The sequence below is a fragment of the Pleurodeles waltl genome, chromosome 10 (genome assembly GCF_031143425.1).
Source record: "Pleurodeles waltl isolate 20211129_DDA chromosome 10, aPleWal1.hap1.20221129, whole genome shotgun sequence".
Taxonomy (NCBI): Eukaryota; Metazoa; Chordata; class Amphibia; order Caudata; family Salamandridae; genus Pleurodeles; species Pleurodeles waltl.
The window spans coordinates 1,068,801,398-1,068,820,959 of NC_090449.1; the positions used below are offsets into that span (position 1 = coordinate 1,068,801,398).

Sequence of the window (19,562 nt, forward strand, 5' to 3'; positions counted from 1 at the left end):
CATGCATATCAATGTGCAGAAACAAGTAATTAGCAACAGGATTGACTGTGGGTTAAATGTGAAATCTCACGGTGAGTGTTAACATACCAACATCGTTTGTTTTCTATGAAGGAATATACTACAACTTTGCATCCAAGTGTTAATTACTTGTCGTTTACTCATTGATATGAGTTATTCTGCCCCTTCTTGGGTGAATCGATTAAACCGTAGAAGCCCTGATGATGAGAAAGATACCGGTCCATCCCATGCTGTTTATGACAGTGACTCCCAGATGTTGCTGTTACCCTGCACAAGGGACTGCAGCAAAGAGATGGAAGGCAGCCCCATGGAAACCAGTACTCAGCGCTAGGAGGGGCTTCCACAGACCTAAAGCGCTACCCGGTTCTCATGCTGTCAATGACACCATCAAAGAAGACACTAAAGGTTAGGGAATGATAGACTCCACAGTGGCTTTTTTTCTTGCCAGACCCGGCCATTACTGCAAAAATTAGAAAAAACGATGGTGCATATTTATGAGAGTATTGCCTCGCCGGAGTCTCTCTTTCTTTGGTGCAACGGAGGCGCGGACTGCAGAACCATATCTACGAGGCCACACAAAGCCACTATGCCCGGAATGGCCTCATGGATATGGAGTAACACAGACAGCACAAGTTGCTGCGTTGCCTAACTCTGCACCAGGGGAGCGTTCCATGGGCGTTGCGATCAGTGTTATGCAACACCCATGGATTTGATGCTGCCCCATAATAACTTAATCACGCAAACCTGGGGAAGCTGCAAAATATTACGCCTTCCGAGGTGAGCTGTAACCAGTAGAAATAATTAAATTTCTCCTTGTTTTGTCCTCTTTCCAAGTGTGCTGCATCCTGCGGCACACATAGAACGTGAAAGGTGCCCTTCCTGCACAAAAGCAATCCTGTCTGCAACGCATGGACCCTTATACCATGATGCGAGGGTGGCTGTGTTGGCGCCCGGCTGCCAAAACGTTACCAGCGCAGGGGGAAACAACAGGAATGCACCATATTGGATAAATACAGCGCATTCCTGTTCTTTCACTTTGACATAGATCAGCACAGCAGAGGACACATGGCGCTGCCCTACACCAAAACCCCATAAATAAGGGCTAATATTTGTACCCAGTTTAGAATAGTGCCGATCTCAAGTAAAGCACAGGCATTGCTTTCTCGTGGTTCGCACACGTGCTCATACGTAGTTCTTAGCTGGTGGTAACTGCCAGTGCACCTAGAACAAAGGTAGGAGAATTAGTTTTTCCCATTTCTTTGTGCAAATGTATAAATGAAGCAAAATTCATTAAACCCTGGGAATAATTATTTGTGCCAGATATGGTTGCTGCGAGTTTCTACATCTAACTCTAAAAACATCCTTAAATTTCCGTTTGGAGGACACAAAAAAAACAAATAAAAAATATTCTTTTTAATTTTAGTATATTTTGTTTACCAGGATACATTGCATTTTTTATGAGGTCAACAAGGAAACAGGTACAAGTTCAGGGGGTTATGCCCCGTACCTTCCAAAGCCCCCCATTTCCAGCTGATGTAAGCTTAGTTTAACACTAACAGGTACCCTAGAAGGATTGGCATGGTCCATCTTCAAGAAATTTTCATAAAAATATTTGTAAAACAGCGTCAATATGTTAAGTGACCTCCCTAAAAATTCTGACTGTTTTCATCATATCATAGTTCTCTGTGGGTTACCAAGTGGGACTCAGGCTATCTTGGTACCTCGGGTAACAAAATTCAGAATACATTTAGGAACATGGATATCCTAGCTGCCCCTCAGCTCTTCCCCATTCTTTGCCCTCCCTTCCTCTTTGGCGCCTCTTTGCGCTTGTAATAAGTTCCTCAGCTCTCTCCCAGTCCCACAAGATGGCCTCCTCATTGTTGCGTGTGCAGAGCTTGACTGGCCGGAAGACAACATTTGTATTCCGGGGTGAGGAGGACCTTCTCAATGATCATATCTAAAAGCTTCCTCATCCCGATGGTCTCTGCCACCAAATCCTGAGGGTGGACATAAAGATATGACTCGCATCTTACCTTTCTGAATACCAAAAAGTCATAAAGTTAGACTTTTGGTCTAAACTTAGACCAAAGGTCTAACTCTACCTTTGGGAACTGGGCCCTCAGTTTGTATGATCTTGTACCCACTAACAATGTTGCTACATTTTGCGTAGTTGGCAGAGTTAATTTCAGCCCACTAGCATGGGGCAGGATGATGTATATGAGTAGGGTGAGTGTAGGTGTTTGAGTTAGTAGTGTGTGGGTTAGATTTACGGCTTTGGCTGATGTAGATGTACAGTTGTTGCAGTAGCGTTCATATAGTAGTAATTACATACATTACATACACACCTGGTTGGTGTAGTGCAAGCTCACTGTAGATAGTTCTATGTAGTGGTACCTCACAGCAATGGTACTCTGTGTAGTAACAGACAATCAAACATAAAGGACATCATTTTAACTAATGTCTGGCTCAAAGGGACCCCTAAGGATGGCTTTCATTGGACAGTCATCTTCAGATCTCAGCTGACCCAATCACTTTCCCTTTAAGCTGCCTGGATTCCTACCATTGGCTGCAGAGTTCTCGAGAATGTAGAGCAGTGTTCTAGATCCCTTTCACAGAAGAACTTAGGGCCACATGTACAAAGTATTGAATTAACAATTTCCTAATTGTGATTTCCTGCAAACCACAGTTAGGAAATCGCTTTTTCAAATGTATGAAACCCTTTTGAGTTTCATTTGAGATTCGTAGTGGAACCTACCTTATGAATATTAATGAGGTACAACCCAATTTGCGACCCGTTATGAATCGCAGCCATCACAGGGATGGTGGCCTGCTGGGGAAAGAACAGCAACCATTTGAAAATCTCTCACTGCGCCAGAAATGGCACAGTGAGTGTCCACTGTTTTGGGTCACTGAAAAGGATGCAGGTCTTAGCAGTACATCAGGATTTGGGGTAGTCGCCCCCCCAGGCCTGCTGCTCTCTCCGGGCTGTGCCCCACCTCCCCTCTCTGCCTGGTCTCCTCTGTGTGGTGTACAAGGAGGGGCTGGACAGGTCAGCGCCCCCGCCTCCACTGCCTGTTCGTGCCCCAATAATGACCCTTAAGGTGTCACATGACCTGTTGGGGGACAAACGAGCCTGCCTAGTCCTCTCTCTCCCCTCATTGAGGTTTCTCACCCTGAATCCACTATCTTACATGTGTCTCAGCTGACGTCACCTGGCAAGAATAACCGGAAGGAGAAAGCAACCCATCCAGATCCACCTTCTTGCAAAATTACATAAAGAACTCAAAGACACACTGTACTTCCGGTCCAACCGGAAGACAGTCATGGCAAAAAGCAGGAGTGTGGCAATATCTATTTCAGGTCTGAATTCTGAACATGGTGGCATCTTGCAAGAATTGCAAAACTTTGAAGACAAAGAACACAGTAGATTAAAAATGCGGGAAATGCCATCGTTTAAAGAAAAATAGATGCCCAAAAGTAATTTGTGGAATAAAAAAAAAAACACAGCATGTCTTGTTCAGTTATCTAGGTGTGTTCTTCTGTTTCACGGTTTGTAGGGTGAGGGTCTCCCATGGCTGCTGGTGTAGTCCTTCTTCCAAGAAGCAAACCAGCCCTTCAGGATGGTGGGAGATCAAGACCGACAGTATCCTTTGAGGGGCCACTAGAGTAGAGCAGCCTTTCACATGCCCGGCGACCCTGGTATGTGGCCGACTCCACCAGCCTCTTATTTCCACAGTCCAGAGAAGGACACCTTCTGCCTGCACCAGACCCTCAGAGATGGTACTTCTTCAGCAGCTCGGTCTGCCAGTGGCGCTTCTTATTGGGGAAGGCCTTGGGGATGCGGATCTTGTGGAAATCCTCGATGCATTTGTGCAGCTCCCCCTCCAGGGCTCTCTTCTCTTCTGTGATCTGGGGGGCCTCTGGGCAGCTTTCTACCCCATTCTCATTCACTTCTGAGTGGTCACTGTTCGTCCGTGGCCCCAGGGTCTTCGCCTCCTCCACGTGCTTCCTGAGGGACTGAGAAAGGTCAAGTGTCGTGGGACGGATGGGAGCTACCACTTGGCATGGTAAATTGTTCAGAGCACCACCCCCTGCTTGCAGTGGTAGATCCTGCTTAATGGTGTTGCCAGCTGGTGCCCCTGGGCACAGCAGAGGTTCATCAATGGTGGAGCCTTTCTCTGGTACTTCTGAACATGATGCAGAATCAGGCATGGTGGGGTGTTCCTGTGGTAACTCTGAGCACAGTGTGGAATCAGGCATGGTGGGGCATTCTTCTGGTACCTCCAAACACGGTGCAGAATCAGGCATGGAGGGGCATTTCTCTGGTACCTCAGGGCACAGGCAGGAAGAAGAAACAGCAGCACATCCTTCTGGTCCCTGAGGTTTGGGTGCAGAAGAAGGCTCCATAGGGCCTTCTTCAGGTATCTCAGGACACAGTGAAGTATCTGACATGGCATCACATTCGTCCAGCACCTCTGAGCACAACAAAGGCTCTGGTGGGTCATAGTTTGGGGCCTCCAAGTCCAGCTCTTCCTCTGGGTTGCTGATGGTGGCTGCTACAACGGAGTGAGTGTCCAAGTGACTGCCCAGGGTGGAACGAGACAGGTCGTTGCAGCTGTCCAGATCCTCCAATACTGGGAACAAGTCGTTGGTCATTGCTGCCACCAGTGGGGTGCCATGCTCTGTGAAAAAAAATCACATAAACTTGTTAGATTGCATTAGAACTGCCAATAAACTCAATCTTTTTTGTAATTTATTAAATTACTGGACATGATTGACTAGCTGGAGAGACACAAAATGATGCTAAGTGATTTGAAATCCTTCTGGATACAGACTGAAATTGGACTTGTTGGATGTCGACAATGTCTAGAATAGTCTGAAGTAAACAATGTCATTACATCCCAAAACTAGAGGGGTGTTTCTGGCCCTGTGCCATGGACAAGGGTGGGATTATGAAAAAGTGTATTGTTGAAGATTTAGGGCCTGATTTAGATCTCGAAGGACTGGTTACTCCATCACAACGGTGACGGATATCCCATGCCCCAAAATATAAATCCCGTAGGAAATAATGCGATATATATTTCGGCGGGTGGGATATCCATCACATTTGTGATGCAGTAACCCCTCACCGACATCTAAATCAGGCCCTTAGTTTGTTCATTAAGAGTCTAGGCCCCTATTACAGAAACTCTTACTTTGAAAACGAGAGGTAAGGGTACATGATGGATTTCACAAGGAGGAAAAGAAAAGTTGAGTTCTGGTAAAAGAAGAATATCAGCAAAGGGGAACAAGCACTGGGAAAGCCAATAGGTCTGGGGTCATCCACCAGCCTTTTGGCAATTCTTGTTTTGGTTTGTCGTGGTTTTTGCGAAACTTTATTGTTCGGGAAGTTGCCGGGTGTTTGCCAATCTAAAAAAAGTTTACCAAGTGCAAATTTCTTTTTTTATCCCAAAAACCACTCATTAATATAATAATCACAGAAGAAAGGAAAGACAGAAAGAAAGGAAGAAAGAAAGAAGTGTTACAAGTCCTGAAAAATAAACACAGTTAACTCTGATTTTTAAACTGGGCAAAGTTTATTAACGAACCATTGGTGACGTTGATTCCAGAATAAATGTGTCCTGAAGAATTGTTTGCTTTTGAAGTTTTTGAATTCACATGTATAATACTGAAGCTTTGGGTTTGTTGTACTGCATGCGTAGTATAAAGAATATAAGTTAATCCAGAACAGTTTCAAATTGACCCAATCTTTTATGCTGTGAAACACCAGCAGTCGGATTAAAAAGGACACTTTAAAAGGAATTTGCAGCATCATTGATAGGAGCTGATAAAGCATGGAATGCGGCCATTGCTCACATCTGATAGAATGGTCCTGCTTCCACCCGGAGCCCTAAACACAAAGGCAACACTTCCGTAATTATAAAGTAAAACCAAAAAAGGCTGGCACTGAAAGGAACTACCTGGTATGTGGATCCGCTCATTGTGAGAAAGCACAATGCAGTCACTCAAACGGAAGCTGACCAATGGCTGAAGTGGGCTGACCCCCTGCCCCAATGCTGTATGTTGTAGTGGGTGGAAGCAAAATGTGAATGACAGTGCAACAGGCCAATGTGTGAGAATCAATGGCTGAACGCCCCTTTAAGTAAGTATGTTACACATAGAATTTTAGTAAAATCAGATGGTCTAGGCTAATGTCTAACCTACAAAATACGGCAGAGTCAGTAGGCTGAGGCTGCTAAAACTGAAAACTGTTGTTCTTTACTTGGCCTTTGAAAACTTTATTTATTTATCCTGTTTAGGGTGTATTGTCAAATGCTGCTTTCTTTAAAAGATATTCACACAATATGTGTCTGATTGCAGCCTGCAGGGACAGCAGAAGTGCACTATGGCTGAGTGAAGGTGTGTTACCGTTTGAACAAGCATTGGAAAAGCCAATAGATCTGGATTTAATGTGTTAATACGTTCAAACAAAGGGCTGCACAAATGCTTTCTGTATGTGTTAGCACATTAAAGCCAGAGCTCTTCGCTCTGCCAGTGCATTATTTTTTTTTCTAGATTTGGGAAGATGGTGAAGCAGCAGAAAATAAGGTGAGGTGTTGTTGTGGGAGAAGAAGAGCTGCTGCATGGGCTAGGAAGTTCCTGCAGGAGAAGAGCAGTGTTTGCAGGAGCTGCAACAGTGCTGCTGTTCTTGTGAAGTTACCAAGGAAGCTGTAAAATTGCTACATGAGCTGAGAACAAACAATACAGAAGGGAAGGCAGTACTCTAGAGCCAGGAAGGCAGTGCAAGAGCAAGAACATTAGGAAGTGACAAACGTCTTGGTTATTATAAGTGTGGTTGTAAGGAACATTTAGCCAGAGACACAAACTGCCCAGCTGTGCCCAGCTGTGAAGTCTAAATGCTCTTACTGTAGAGTGTTGGGATATATTGCCAAAGTATGCAGGAAAAGTGCTAATCAAACTGAATATTTATCTGAGAAATCTGATTCTGAGCTTTCTAATGATAACAAAGAAGAATCGATTGGTGTTGAAAGTGTTTTAAGCATTGATTGCCCTGTACTGATTTCAGATTTGATAGCTAAGAACAAACTGGCATGTTCAATGAGAATAGTTGGCATTTGAATATTGATGGTAGCTGATTGTGGGTCACCTTATATTATTGTGGATAGGTTTGTGTGGGAAGACAAATTTGTAGATGTCCTGGGAAATAATTTAGTTGCAACAGATATTCATTCTGTAACCTTCACTGGTGAAAAGATTGCCATGGTAGGGTACAGGGAACTAAGTTTTGAATTTAAGCATAGGAAAGCCATTGGTAAACTGTATGTAGCTGGAAACGTACCTTCTGTTCTAGACTGGATTGGCCAAAGATCCTTAGGTATCACCCTGGACCCTAATAGTAAAGAATAAGTGTTGTTGTTGGGTGACTCAGAAATAGGAGGAATGGAAGAGAAAATGCGGAAAGACTTTCCTGATATATTTTCCAGTACTGTTGTGATAGTAAACAGATCTTCAGACAAGATACTATTTAAAGGAGATGCCAAACGTGTGTTACAAAGTACGAAATATATCTTTAAGTGCTAAAGAGGAAGTAGTTAAGGAGTTGGACAAGCTGGAGCAGACCTTAGAGTCTGTTGCATGTGTAGAATGGTTGGCACCTCTTGTGGTTGAAAGGAAAGCAAGTGGATAAATAAGGTTATGCATAAATGTAAAGGATCTTAATAGGAATACTTTAGTGGATACATTTCTACTTTCCAAAATTAATGAGATGCTGGTAAAAATCAAGGGGATTAAATGTTTTTTCACAGTTGATTTAACTTCTGCCTATCACCAAATACTGTTTCATCCAACTAGTACGAATCACACTGCTTTTATTACTTCTTTGGATGTTATAGATTTTTTACACATGCTGTTTGGTTTAGCACCAGCGGCAGCTGACTTTTCAGAGATTGATGCAGAAGTTATTCAATGATAACTAATTTTCAAGATGACATATTGGTAACAGGAAAAGATAAACAGGAACATGATCGTAGGTTGAGAACAGTGTTGAAGAGATTAGCTGCTAGTGGGTTAACGGTAGAAATGTAAGTTTGCAATGAAATCTGTAACATATGTGGGACATAAAGTTAGTGGAGCTGGAATCTCTTTCAAAAAGGAAATTGTTGAGTCCATAAGTGATGCCCCAGCTCCCACTTATAAGTGTGAAGTAAGATCCTTCATAGGTCTAACAGAGTTTTACTCAAAGTTCATTAAAAAACTTTTCCAAAAAGATCTATGGATTAGGACAATTGTTGAAGGATCATCAAGAATTCACATGGAATGTGAACCTGCAATGGACATTTGAAAGTATAAAGAATGATATGTGCACTGCAGTTCCCATTACATGGGTTTGAATCAGCTGCTCAAAGTATATTGACCACTGACGCCAGTGGTATGGAACTGGGAGCAGTTTTATAGCAAGACTCAGAGAATGGTAGCGAATATACAGGGTTGGTTGTGTCCTGCTCTCTGTCACCTATGGAAGAGAAGTATTCCGTGATAGAAAGATAAATATTGACTTATGTATGGACTATGCAGAAGTTCAGATAAATAGTTATGGGGCTCAAGATTTATGTTACAAACGGATCATAAGCCACTCATCAAAGTTTTGACTCCAGAGGGTGATGTTAAGGTGACTACCCAAATAGCTAGGATGGCCTTGAGGATTTTCGATTACACTTATGATGTGGAGTATTTGCCAAGTAACAAAAACAGGGTGGCAAATTACTTGAGCAGCTCTCCTTTGTTGTTAAAATAACATGAACAGAGTGACAGGTATGAATACTGCCTGGCAGTTATTAATGATGCCATTGTGAAGGAAAACTGGATGTCTGGTTACGAAAGAGATGAGGTCCTATGCGAGGAGAAGAGGTACACCTCACAAGGGTGGCCTATCAAATGTAAGCTGAGGTAACAATGCAAAACGTTATGAGAATGTTCGAATGATCAATCAGTATGTGATCGATGGTTTCCCTTGACGGGTGATAGGGGAATTCCACTGTGTAACCTTGGGCAAAGGATTTTGAGTATTACACAAGAGAGGCACCTGGGCATAGTTAAATCAAAAAAAGAGTGAAGTCTGCATATTGGAGGCCAGGAATACATTCTGATATGGAGAAATTTGTGAGGTCTTGGGAACAATGTGTTAATGCTGACAAGTCTCAGGGTCTGAATTAGATTTTGGGGAACAAGTTACTCTCACAACAGTGACGGATAGCCTGTCTGCTGAAATACAAACCCATAGGATATTATATTTCAGCGGACAGGCTCTCCGTCACCATTGTGACACAGTAACCCCTCTGTTAAAATCTAAATCAGATCCTCAGTCTGTTTTTAGGCCTCTGTTGGGTATCAGAGAAATTGTGGGAAAACCCTGGGACGCTTTGGCTGTGGATGTTCTTGGTTCTATCCTGGACTCTAAGGGATTGCCCAAGTACATATTTGCACTCATTGGCATTTATTCTAAATGGCCAGAAATTGATATCCAGGGTAAAGTTAAAGTTGACTCTGCTGTGGTCGTCTCCTTCCCTGAAATAGTCCTCTTAAGAGAAGGCATTCCCAAGTTTCTGTTGCGCGACAATGGTCTTAAATTCACAGCTGAGAAATTGAAGGCATTCCTTGTTAGGAGTGGCATCAAACGTAAGCACACTGCCATGTGTCACCTTGGTGAAAATGTTTGCTGTGGAACCAATTGTAGTGTGCAAGCTGCTATCAATTTAGGGAAAGGCTGGAAAAAGGAACTTTGCAAACTAGTTTGGGTTTACAGAATTACTCCTACTGTGAGTAGGTACAGTGTTTTTAGGGTGCTATAGGGAAAAGATCTGCTTACCAAAGATAACATTGCACAGTAGACTTTGGAACTTCAGATCCTTCAAGTCTCCTTCTGTGGTCAAAGGAAACTTGAAATAAGCCCAAAAGATGTATAAGGAGTATTATAATAAGAAGCATGGTGTGAAAGAAGTTAATTTAGAACAAGAAGACTATGTAAGTGCGAACGTGGACCTAAAAACTAGGAAGGGATACAATACATTATCCAAAACATTGCAAGTGATTGAAGTTTATTCCGCTCTGAAAAACGTAGTGATGGTAAAGCTTGGCATTTTGGTGAGCTGCCTAGATGCAATAAAATAATGTCTTGGAATCATGCGGAGAGGAACGGTGTGGGCACCTTTAACCCTAGGATGGGGAAACCAGAAATGGTCTTGTTCCTAGAGCTTGTGGACCTAATGATGTTGTACTGAATACCGGTATTAGAAGTGCAGTCAATGTGCCCAAAGAATAGTCAAGTGATTTTGTAAATAAGTAAATGGTTCTATGAGAGAATGTGAATGTGTTACCTAAGTCGGCTACCGCCCTGTCCGGAAGAGTTACTTCCTGTGAAATTGAAGGACCACATTGTGGGGTGAATATGGTGGACAAGGACTTACTGTATTGATGCGATTTATGATGTTATGATATATTGTTATGAGTTTTTATTGTTATAGTTATGTTGAATGTTATTAAGGGGCACGAAGTGTGGTTTCAGGGTTTTAAAGTGTGAGAATGGAGCTTGGAAGTAACTGCTGCTTGTCGAGGACGTTACTGCCTGCTCTCCATTAAACTCACAGTCAACCTTATCACCTGTGTCATTTGTTCAGGTTCAGCAGCAGAAAAAAGGCCCAGCAGCAGCTGAGCAGGTGCTGATGAAGCTGGAAAGGCAGAGCAGGAGCAGGCGTGATGCAACAGGAGCTCTGAAAAGGATACAGGACCAGAAGGCGCTGCTGCAGCTGCTGGGGACTTGCGTCAGTGGCTGAGATGGCAATGCAGCAGCGGAAAAAGTGACTTGGCATCTTCCATGGCACCACAAGAGCTTGCAAGTCCCTGTAGGACACTGGTTGGAACTTTAGGTGTTGGGAAAATACTGCTGAAGGATGGGAAATCAATCATTGTTATCTCTCCTCCAACAGCTGGTGAACCACCATGGCTTGTGGCGTCACAGGGATGTCAGCTAAGCGAGGATGCTCCCCTGGGGCACACCCATGGCTTGTGGCGTCACAGGGATGTCAGCTAAGCGAGGATGCTCCCCTGGGGCACACCCATGGCTTGTGGCATCACTGGGTTGACAACTAAGCAAGGATGCTCCCTTGGGGCACACACCCATGGCTTGTGGCATCACGGGGACATCAGCAAAGAGGATGCTCGCTGGGGGCACAGCTGTGGATTGTCCCAGCCTGAGCCAGGCACAACGCATCCTGTCGAGGTTCTTCGCAACCCCACCATGGAGTTGATCCTCTGCAGTGCTTGACATTAAAGGTAACTAAATATTTCTGTAAAAGGCAACTGATAACAATGCCCTTCTGCCCTCCTTCCCTCCTCCCAAGATGTGCCAACACAATATTTCACATGGTCATCTGGTGAAGAGCTGATATCACATGGTGAACACCTGGTGAGCTTGCGGCCCCACCCGCACCAATGACCCTCCACGGTAGATCAAGTTGTGACACCCTGAGCTATCTCACACTCACCTCCAGTTCGCGCCCCTTCTGTGGACCCACCTCACGGTGAAAAAATTTCCCAAGCTGGCTGGTCTACCCTCCAGCCTCCGAGCCTTCATGCTGCATGCGGGCACCTGCAAAAGAGCACTGCTGTGGGTGCCGCAGCAGGGCGTTTCAGCTCTGTGGCCATCTTAGATGAGGGGAACACCTTCTTAGCTGATACCACTGATGCAATAAAGGCCTTTTCTTTGCACACCACTGCGTCATCCTCAATGCAGGGAAATGCCGTGAAGTCGCTTCCTATAGACACGGATACTAGGAAATACTGAGGTGGCTTCCTATTGATGTGGACACTGGGACTAGAAAGGAGATATGCCTTCCACGTTTGTGCTATTGAACAAATAAGTATGAAGTCTGTGGAGTGGTGGTGAATAACACTTTAACACATTTCTTAAAACTCTAACATGGTAAAGAGGGAAAATGACGTCATATTCATTTTTAGGTTGAGCGTATCAGTGAGCAAGCGCTGCTCTTCGACATGTTGTAACCTATTCTGTGGGCTTCAACCACGCCCATCACTTTCATTCATTTCTGGGGCTGCCTTTCAAAATTCCCTTGATTTCATAGGTAAAGGCTTACATTTGTCCGGCCTTGAGGCTGCTTTGTTACGCCTTGCAGACTGACCCTGCTACATGGCTTATTGCACTATCAGCCATATACTTTAGTGTGTGCACATTACTTTTATCTCTCCTCTTCGCGCTCCATGGCAGCCGTGGCACTTTGAAGTTTCTTAGAGCGTGAACTCAGTCGGAGGTATTGCAGCACTTTACATGCGTACCAGTTACGTCACACTGTTACGAATCTGAGTCATTTTCACAAGGCTTCCCTTTTCATTTCCACAGCATTCTTGCTCTCAGCTAACATAATCATGTTGTTCCTGCTTATGTTTGACATGCTTTTACTTAATCTAGCATTCTCTATGAGTGTTTGCTTTTTACAGCCAGCATATTACTTTTGGCTTCCCTCCCTCATAACCTGAATGCTCAGCGTAACACTTTGCACAAATCGGGCACCGCACTTCATTTTTCAGCATGGCTCCTGAAAGCCAATGGGGATGTGTGGAATTTAGGAGTGCAGGGTGCAGTTCCTTAAGTGGTCAAAAGAGGTCCCAAGGGATACCTAGGGACAGCCTGTGGTACTGCGCCCTTTCCCTGCTTCATGCACATTAGAACCGTAAATGTTACAGATTTTTTTAGCCAGCATATAAGTGTAAAAGTGTTAATGTAGCCATGTTGTTCCTGCTTATATTTCATGCTTTACTTAATCCAGCATTCTCAATGAATGTTTGCTTTTTCCAGGATGTTGTTACTTTTTCTTCAGCCGGCATATTACTCTTGTCTCCCCTACCTCATAACCTAGTTCCAATGTTCTGGTTTTCCAGCGCCGCAAGGTCATACGAAAGGCAATAGCGCTATGGAAATATCATCACTCCACTGCATACAAATAACAAAAGTTTTAAAAAATGCAGTTTTCAACGCCAAGAGCTCTAACTTTCACAAATGCGAGACTGGTGGCATCGCAAATGCTTGTTAAATTTGGTGTAGTAAGAAGAAAATTCACTTTTTTGTGTGTGGCCAGCCACTGCTTTTCCCCAGCAACAAGGTATTTTTAGGGTTGAGCGCGAAGCGCTCTGTCCCTGGTGTAATCTCTCTATGGTCTTTTAACCACTCCCTTCAGTTTCGTTGGTTCGTGGGCTTGTCTTTTAAAATTCGCTTGATTTCATTAATGAAAGGCATGCAAACGTCATGCCTTTTCCAGTGTTTAGCCCACCTCGAGCACACCGGTAAACTACTGAAACCATATGAGGCTCAGTGTTTTCAGTATGGTTTCTGCACTACTTTTTTTCTTTTTTTCGTAGGCAGCGCGATCTCGCTGGGCAGTAATCGAGCGCTTTGCATGACATCGACCCTGTTACATGGATATTTGCACTTTTGCTGGTTAAATGGATAACTGCACTTTTGGGATAATTGCACTTTTGCCGATACGTTTCACTGCGAGCAAACTTCTGTTTCCTTTTCTGTGTCTCCTTCACACTCATGGCGGCCATCGGCTTGCATATGTGCAACTGTTTTACTTTTCATTGTTAGTTTATGTGGCAAGAAATGTCCGGTCAGGAGTTTACAACCCTAATAGCTTTAACGCGAGCAAACGCAAGACCTAGTGCTTTGCAAATGCTTGTTTAGGGCAGCTGTTGCCACACGGCATCCTGCTGTGGCTCTACCTGTGGTGGTGTTAGACCACGTCATGCACTTGGTTGCACGTGCACAGGCCCGGCACCTTGGAGGCCTGTTATGGTCAAAGAAGCACATTCCATGACAGGTGTTATTTTGTTCTTTCGCCCCCCCTCCACCCCATCACCCCAGGTGTCTGGAGCAGCCAAGGATGAGTCAAGGGCCCCTGGGGGCCTGTCCGCGCGCTCGGTCGCCCATCACAGCGCCCTGACACAGCACAGTCAGGCGCTGGGTTTATTTATGTCCCAGAGGCAGCCGCGCGCTGACACCTCAGAAGGGATAAATGACTGCCGTCTCCTCGGGGAATCGGGTAAATTGTCTCTGAGACGCCGTGAATCAATCTCCGGGATGGAGGGGGCGCCGGGACACGAGCGCCAGGCGGAGGCAAAACTCTGCTGAGCCCGAAGGTTATGTGCTGCGACCAGGTGTCTTCCTTCCATGGGGTATATATTACTAGGTAATAAGCGCATTACTTACCGGTAATCTTCATTGCAAGGTGATGAGGGCATTACTTACTGGTAATTTTAACTACAAGGCGATGAGCACATTATTTACCGGTAATCTTCATTACAAGGTGATGATTGCATTACTTACCGGAAATCTTCACTGAAAGGTAATGAGCACATTACTCACCGGTATTCATCATTACAAGGTGATGAGCGCATTATTTACCGGAAATCTTCATTACAAGGTGATGAGCGCATTACTTACCGGAAATCTAGATTACAAGGTGATGAGCGCATACTTACCGGAAATCTTCACTAAAAAGTAATTAACGCATTACTTACCTGTAATCTTCATTACAAGGTGATGCTTGCATTACAAGGTGGAAAGCACATTACTTACCGGTAATATTCACGACAAGCTGATGAGTTCATTACTTCCCGGTAATCTTCATTACAAGGTGATGAGCGTATTCCTTTTCTGTAGTCTTCATTACAAGGAGATGAGTGCATTACTTACTGGTAATCTTCACTACAAGCTGATGAACGCATTACTTACCAGTAATCATCATTACAAGATGATGGGCACATTATTTACTGGTAACCTCTATTACAAGATAATGAACACATTACTTACCGGTAATCTTAATTACAAAGACATTAACACCTTAATTAGCAGTAATCTTCATTACAAGGTGATAAACACATTACTTACTGGTCATTTTAATTACAAGATAATGGTTCTATCAAAGGGTGGAATCCTCACTGGAGTTCTACTATGAGCTGGAATCCTCACCCTCAGCTCCATGAGTTATATTACAAGGTAGCATCCTCACTGAGGGGTCCAGAGGTTATTTTAAGAGGTTGAATCCTCACCCTCAGCTCCATGTGTTCTGTTACAAGCTGGTATCCTCAGCTCAAGAAGTTTTATTACCAGGTAGAATCCTCACCCTCTGCCCCAAGAGTTCTATTACAAGGTAGCATACTCGCTGACGGCTCCAGAGGTTATTTTACGAGGTTGAATCCTCACCCTCAGCTCCGTGAGTTCTATTATAATGTGGGATCCTCACCCTCAACTCCAAGAGTTCTATTGCAAGGTGGCATCCTCGTATTACAAGGTGAGATCCTTGTCCCCATTACAGGAGTTCTATTAAAGGGTGGAGTTCTCACTGCCAGCCCTCGGAGTTCTACTATGAGGTGGAATCCTTGCCCTCAGGCTCTGGAGTTCTTGCAACATGAAACCCTCACCCTTAGCTCCAGGAGTTCGGTTTCAAGCTGGAGTCATCACACAGGGCAGTCTCTGTCCTGAAGAAGCATTATGCTGATATCAGGGCTTTGTTCTCAGTTGAAAAACATGAAAAACATGAGCAGCAGTGAAGGGCTCTGTAATGGGCCATCACTGGCATGTTTAGTCATTTATATCCAAGGTGGGATTCTGTGTCAAAAGGGAAGGGACTCCAAACAGTCTTCAAACACCCCCCCCCACCCCCCCCCACAACCCGGCCCCCACTTCTAATAATCCCACTGTGGATACTTTTACACATTAAGAAGGCCTGCCTGACCAGAACAGTATGTTTGGCATCATGTGCTTAATTGTATTTTTAAAACAGTAACCGAACTTAGCTGCAGTGTTTAAATAAGCCTGTACATATTTAAAGATTGTTAATTTAAAAGAATAATTGTGAAAAAATTGGAGTAGGGGCCCTGATGATTACTTTTATCAATGGGGGGGAGGGGGCATTAAAAAGTTTGAAGACCACTGTGTTAGAGGAAGCAGAACCCATTGTGGATGCGCCTTGAGCCGGCAGAGCTGTGTGCTTCCCTGGTAAACAAAACACCACAAAAGTGTGGAACAACTCACGTGAACTCACCGATTGTCAACTTTGTTGAGCAAAGAAAATAAACCACATAGTGGTCCAAAAAAGGTCTATCAGGGCAGCGTGGCACAGCTTTCTTGGCCATGCCAGGACTTTCTACCCAACATCTGCCATGTGAACTCCATGAGGGGCGCGGTCTGCCCTCTGCCCTTCTCCTGGCCTGTTTTCAGACCCTGTCCGCTCTTCCAACTCTCTTACCGTGGGCCTCGCGCCTCCTGGCCCTCCTGCCCATTCACTCCCTTTGCGCCTCACGCCCAAGGCCAGACAGAGGTGCATTTACTCCTGCGTTCATGGACACTTACAGCTGTCTGCGGCAGGTGTGCGCCCTTGGTTGTCAGCACAGGTGAGGCCGCCCCCTGCAGCAGTGCCCGGATGTGCGCAGAGCGCCAGGTGGCCTCCCTGAGCCTCCACTTCCTTGGCCTCTCCTTAGCGAGCCGTACATTTACTCCTGCTTGCATGGACACTTCCAGCCGTCTGCGGCAGGTGTGCGCCCTTGGCTGTCCGCACAGGTGAGGCCGCCCCCTGCAGCAGTGCCCGCATGTGTGCAGAGCGCCACGTGCCCTTCCTGACCCTTCACTCCCTTGGCCTCTCCTTAGCGAGCCGTACATTTACTCCTGCTTGCATGGACACTTCCAGCCGTCTGCAGCAGGTGTGCGCCCTTGGCTGTCCGCACAGGCAGCGCCCTCAGCAGTGCCCGGGTGTGCGCAGAGGCCAGCAGGCGTCAGCCAGCATTACCATCACAGCAGAGCGTCGCAGTCAGCAAGGACTAGAGGGCACCTGGCGGGGACCCGATCCCGCCTTCCACAAACTTTGCTTGTCAATTCCATTCAATAAAGCATCCTTCGTCGGCGTAACTCGCGAGCTCGGCTCTCTCCCTCAGCCTCGACCCCGCTAAGGTTGTGGGCTACACACATCCCGCTGCCGTCTCTGGATCTATCTCAGCAGAGCTGGGACCTTGTAGCGCCGCCTCCCCCCAAAACAGCGCTCGAGGTGGGAGGCCATCTGATCACAGGACACACTGCCGAGCCTTTCACCCCATGGGCCCTGGGAACTGACACCACACAGCCTCGATGACATTCCAGGGAGTGACATCCTACATACCGGTCGTCCCTGCAATGACATCACATAGTTACATCACGCATTGCATCACCGGTCACCCCTGCAATGACATCACATAGTTACATCACGCATTACATCACCGGTCACCCCTGCCATGCCATCACATAGTTACATCACGCATTACATCACCGGTCACCCCTGCAATGACAACACATCACGCAGCCTTTGTGCCAAATGACATCCCAGGAAGTGACTTCCTATATACCGGTCACCTCTGCCATGACATCACATAGTAACATCACGTATTGCATCATCGGTCGCCCCTGCCATGACATCACATAGTTACATCACGCATTGCATCACCGGTCAACCCTGCCATGACATCACATAGTTACATCACGCATTGCATCATCAGTCACCCCTGCCATGACATCACATAGTTACATCACGCATTACATCATCGGTCACCCCTGCCATGACATCACATAGTAACATCACGTATTGCATCATCGGTCGCCCCTGCCATGACATCACATAGTTACATCACACATTGCATCACCGGTCAACCCTGCCATGACATCACATAGTTACATCACGCATTCCATCATCAGTCACCCCTGCCATGACATCACATAGTTACATCACGCATTACATCATCGGTCACCCCTGCCATGACATCACATAGTAACATCACGTATTGCATCATCGGTCGCCCCTGCCATGACATCACATAGTTACATCACTCATTACATCACCGGTCACCCCTGCAATGACAACACATAGTACATCATCACGCAGCCTTTGCGCCAAATGACATCCCAGGAAGTGACTTCCTATATACTGGTCACCTCTGCAATAACATCACATAGTTACATCACTCATTGCATCACCGGTCACCTCTGCCATCACATCACATAGTAACATCACGTATTGCATCATCGGTCACCCCTGCCATGACATCACATAGTTACATCACGCATTACATCATCGGTCACCCCTGCCATGACATCACATAGTTACATCACACATTGCATCATCGGTCACCCCTGCCATGACATCACATAGTAACATCACGTATTGCATCATCGGTCGCCCCTGCCATGACATCACATAGTTACATCACGCATTACATCACCGGTCACCCCTGCCATGACATCACATAGTTACATCACGCATTGCATCATCGGTCACCCCTGCCATGACATCACATAGTAACATCACGTATTGCATCATCGGTCGCCCCTGCCATGACATCACATAGTTACATCACGCATTACATCACCGGTCACCCCTGCCATGACATCACATAGTTACATCACGCATTGCATCATCGGTCACCCCTGCCATGACATCACATAGTTACATCACACATTACATAATCGGTCACCCCTGCCATGACATCACATAGTTACATCACTCATTACATCACCGGTCACCCCTGCAATGACAACACATAGTACATCATCACGCAGCCTTTGCGCCAAATGACATCCCAGGAAGTGACTTCCTATATACTGGTCACCTCTGCAATAACATCACATAGTTACATCACTCATTGCATCACCGGTCACCTCTGCCATCACATCACATAGTAACATCACGTATTGCATCATCGGTCACCCCTGCCATGACATCACATAGTTACATCACGCATTACATCATCGGTCACCCCTGCCATGACATCACATAGTTACATCACACATTGCATCATCGGTCACCCCTGCCATGACATCACATAGTTACATCACGCATTGCATCATCGGTCACCCCTGCCATGACATCACATAGTAACATCACGTATTGCATCATCGGTCGCCCCTGCCATGACATCACATAGTTACATCACGCATTACATCACCGGTCACCCCTGCCATGACATCACATAGTTACATCACGCATTACATCATCGGTCACCCCTGCCATGACATCACATAGTTACATCACACATTGCATCATCGGTCACCCCTGCCATAACATCACATAGTTACATCACGCATTACATCATCGGTCAACCCTGCCATGACATCACATAGTTACATCACGCATTACATCACCGGTCACCCCTGCAATGACAACACATAGTACATCATAAGCCTTTGTGACAAACGACATCAAAGGAAGTGACTTTCTATATACCGGTCACCTCTGCCATGACATCACATAGTAACATCACGTTTTGCATCATCAGTCACCCCTGCCATGACATCACATAGTTTCATCACACATTGCATCATCGGTCACCCCTGCCATGACATCACATAGTAACATCACGTTTTGCATTATCGGTCACCCCTGCCATGACATCACATAGTTACATCACGCATTGCATCACCGGTCACCCCTGCCATGACATCACATAGTTTC

The 19,562-nt window shown here is 45.4% G+C and overlaps 1 protein-coding gene across 1 annotated transcript in view; it reads right to left on the minus strand.

The window, feature by feature from the left end:
• Positions 1-1,439: 1,439 nt before the first annotated feature.
• LOC138262246 (uncharacterized) overlaps positions 1,440-19,562 on the minus strand; it is a 103,709-nt gene continuing 85,586 nt past the window's right edge. The window contains exon 3 of the mRNA XM_069212111.1: positions 1,440-4,700. Coding sequence (XP_069068212.1) covers positions 3,790-4,674 — 885 coding nt within the window. The 5' untranslated portion in view covers positions 4,675-4,700 and the 3' untranslated portion in view covers positions 1,440-3,789. The remainder of the gene's footprint in view (positions 4,701-19,562) is intronic.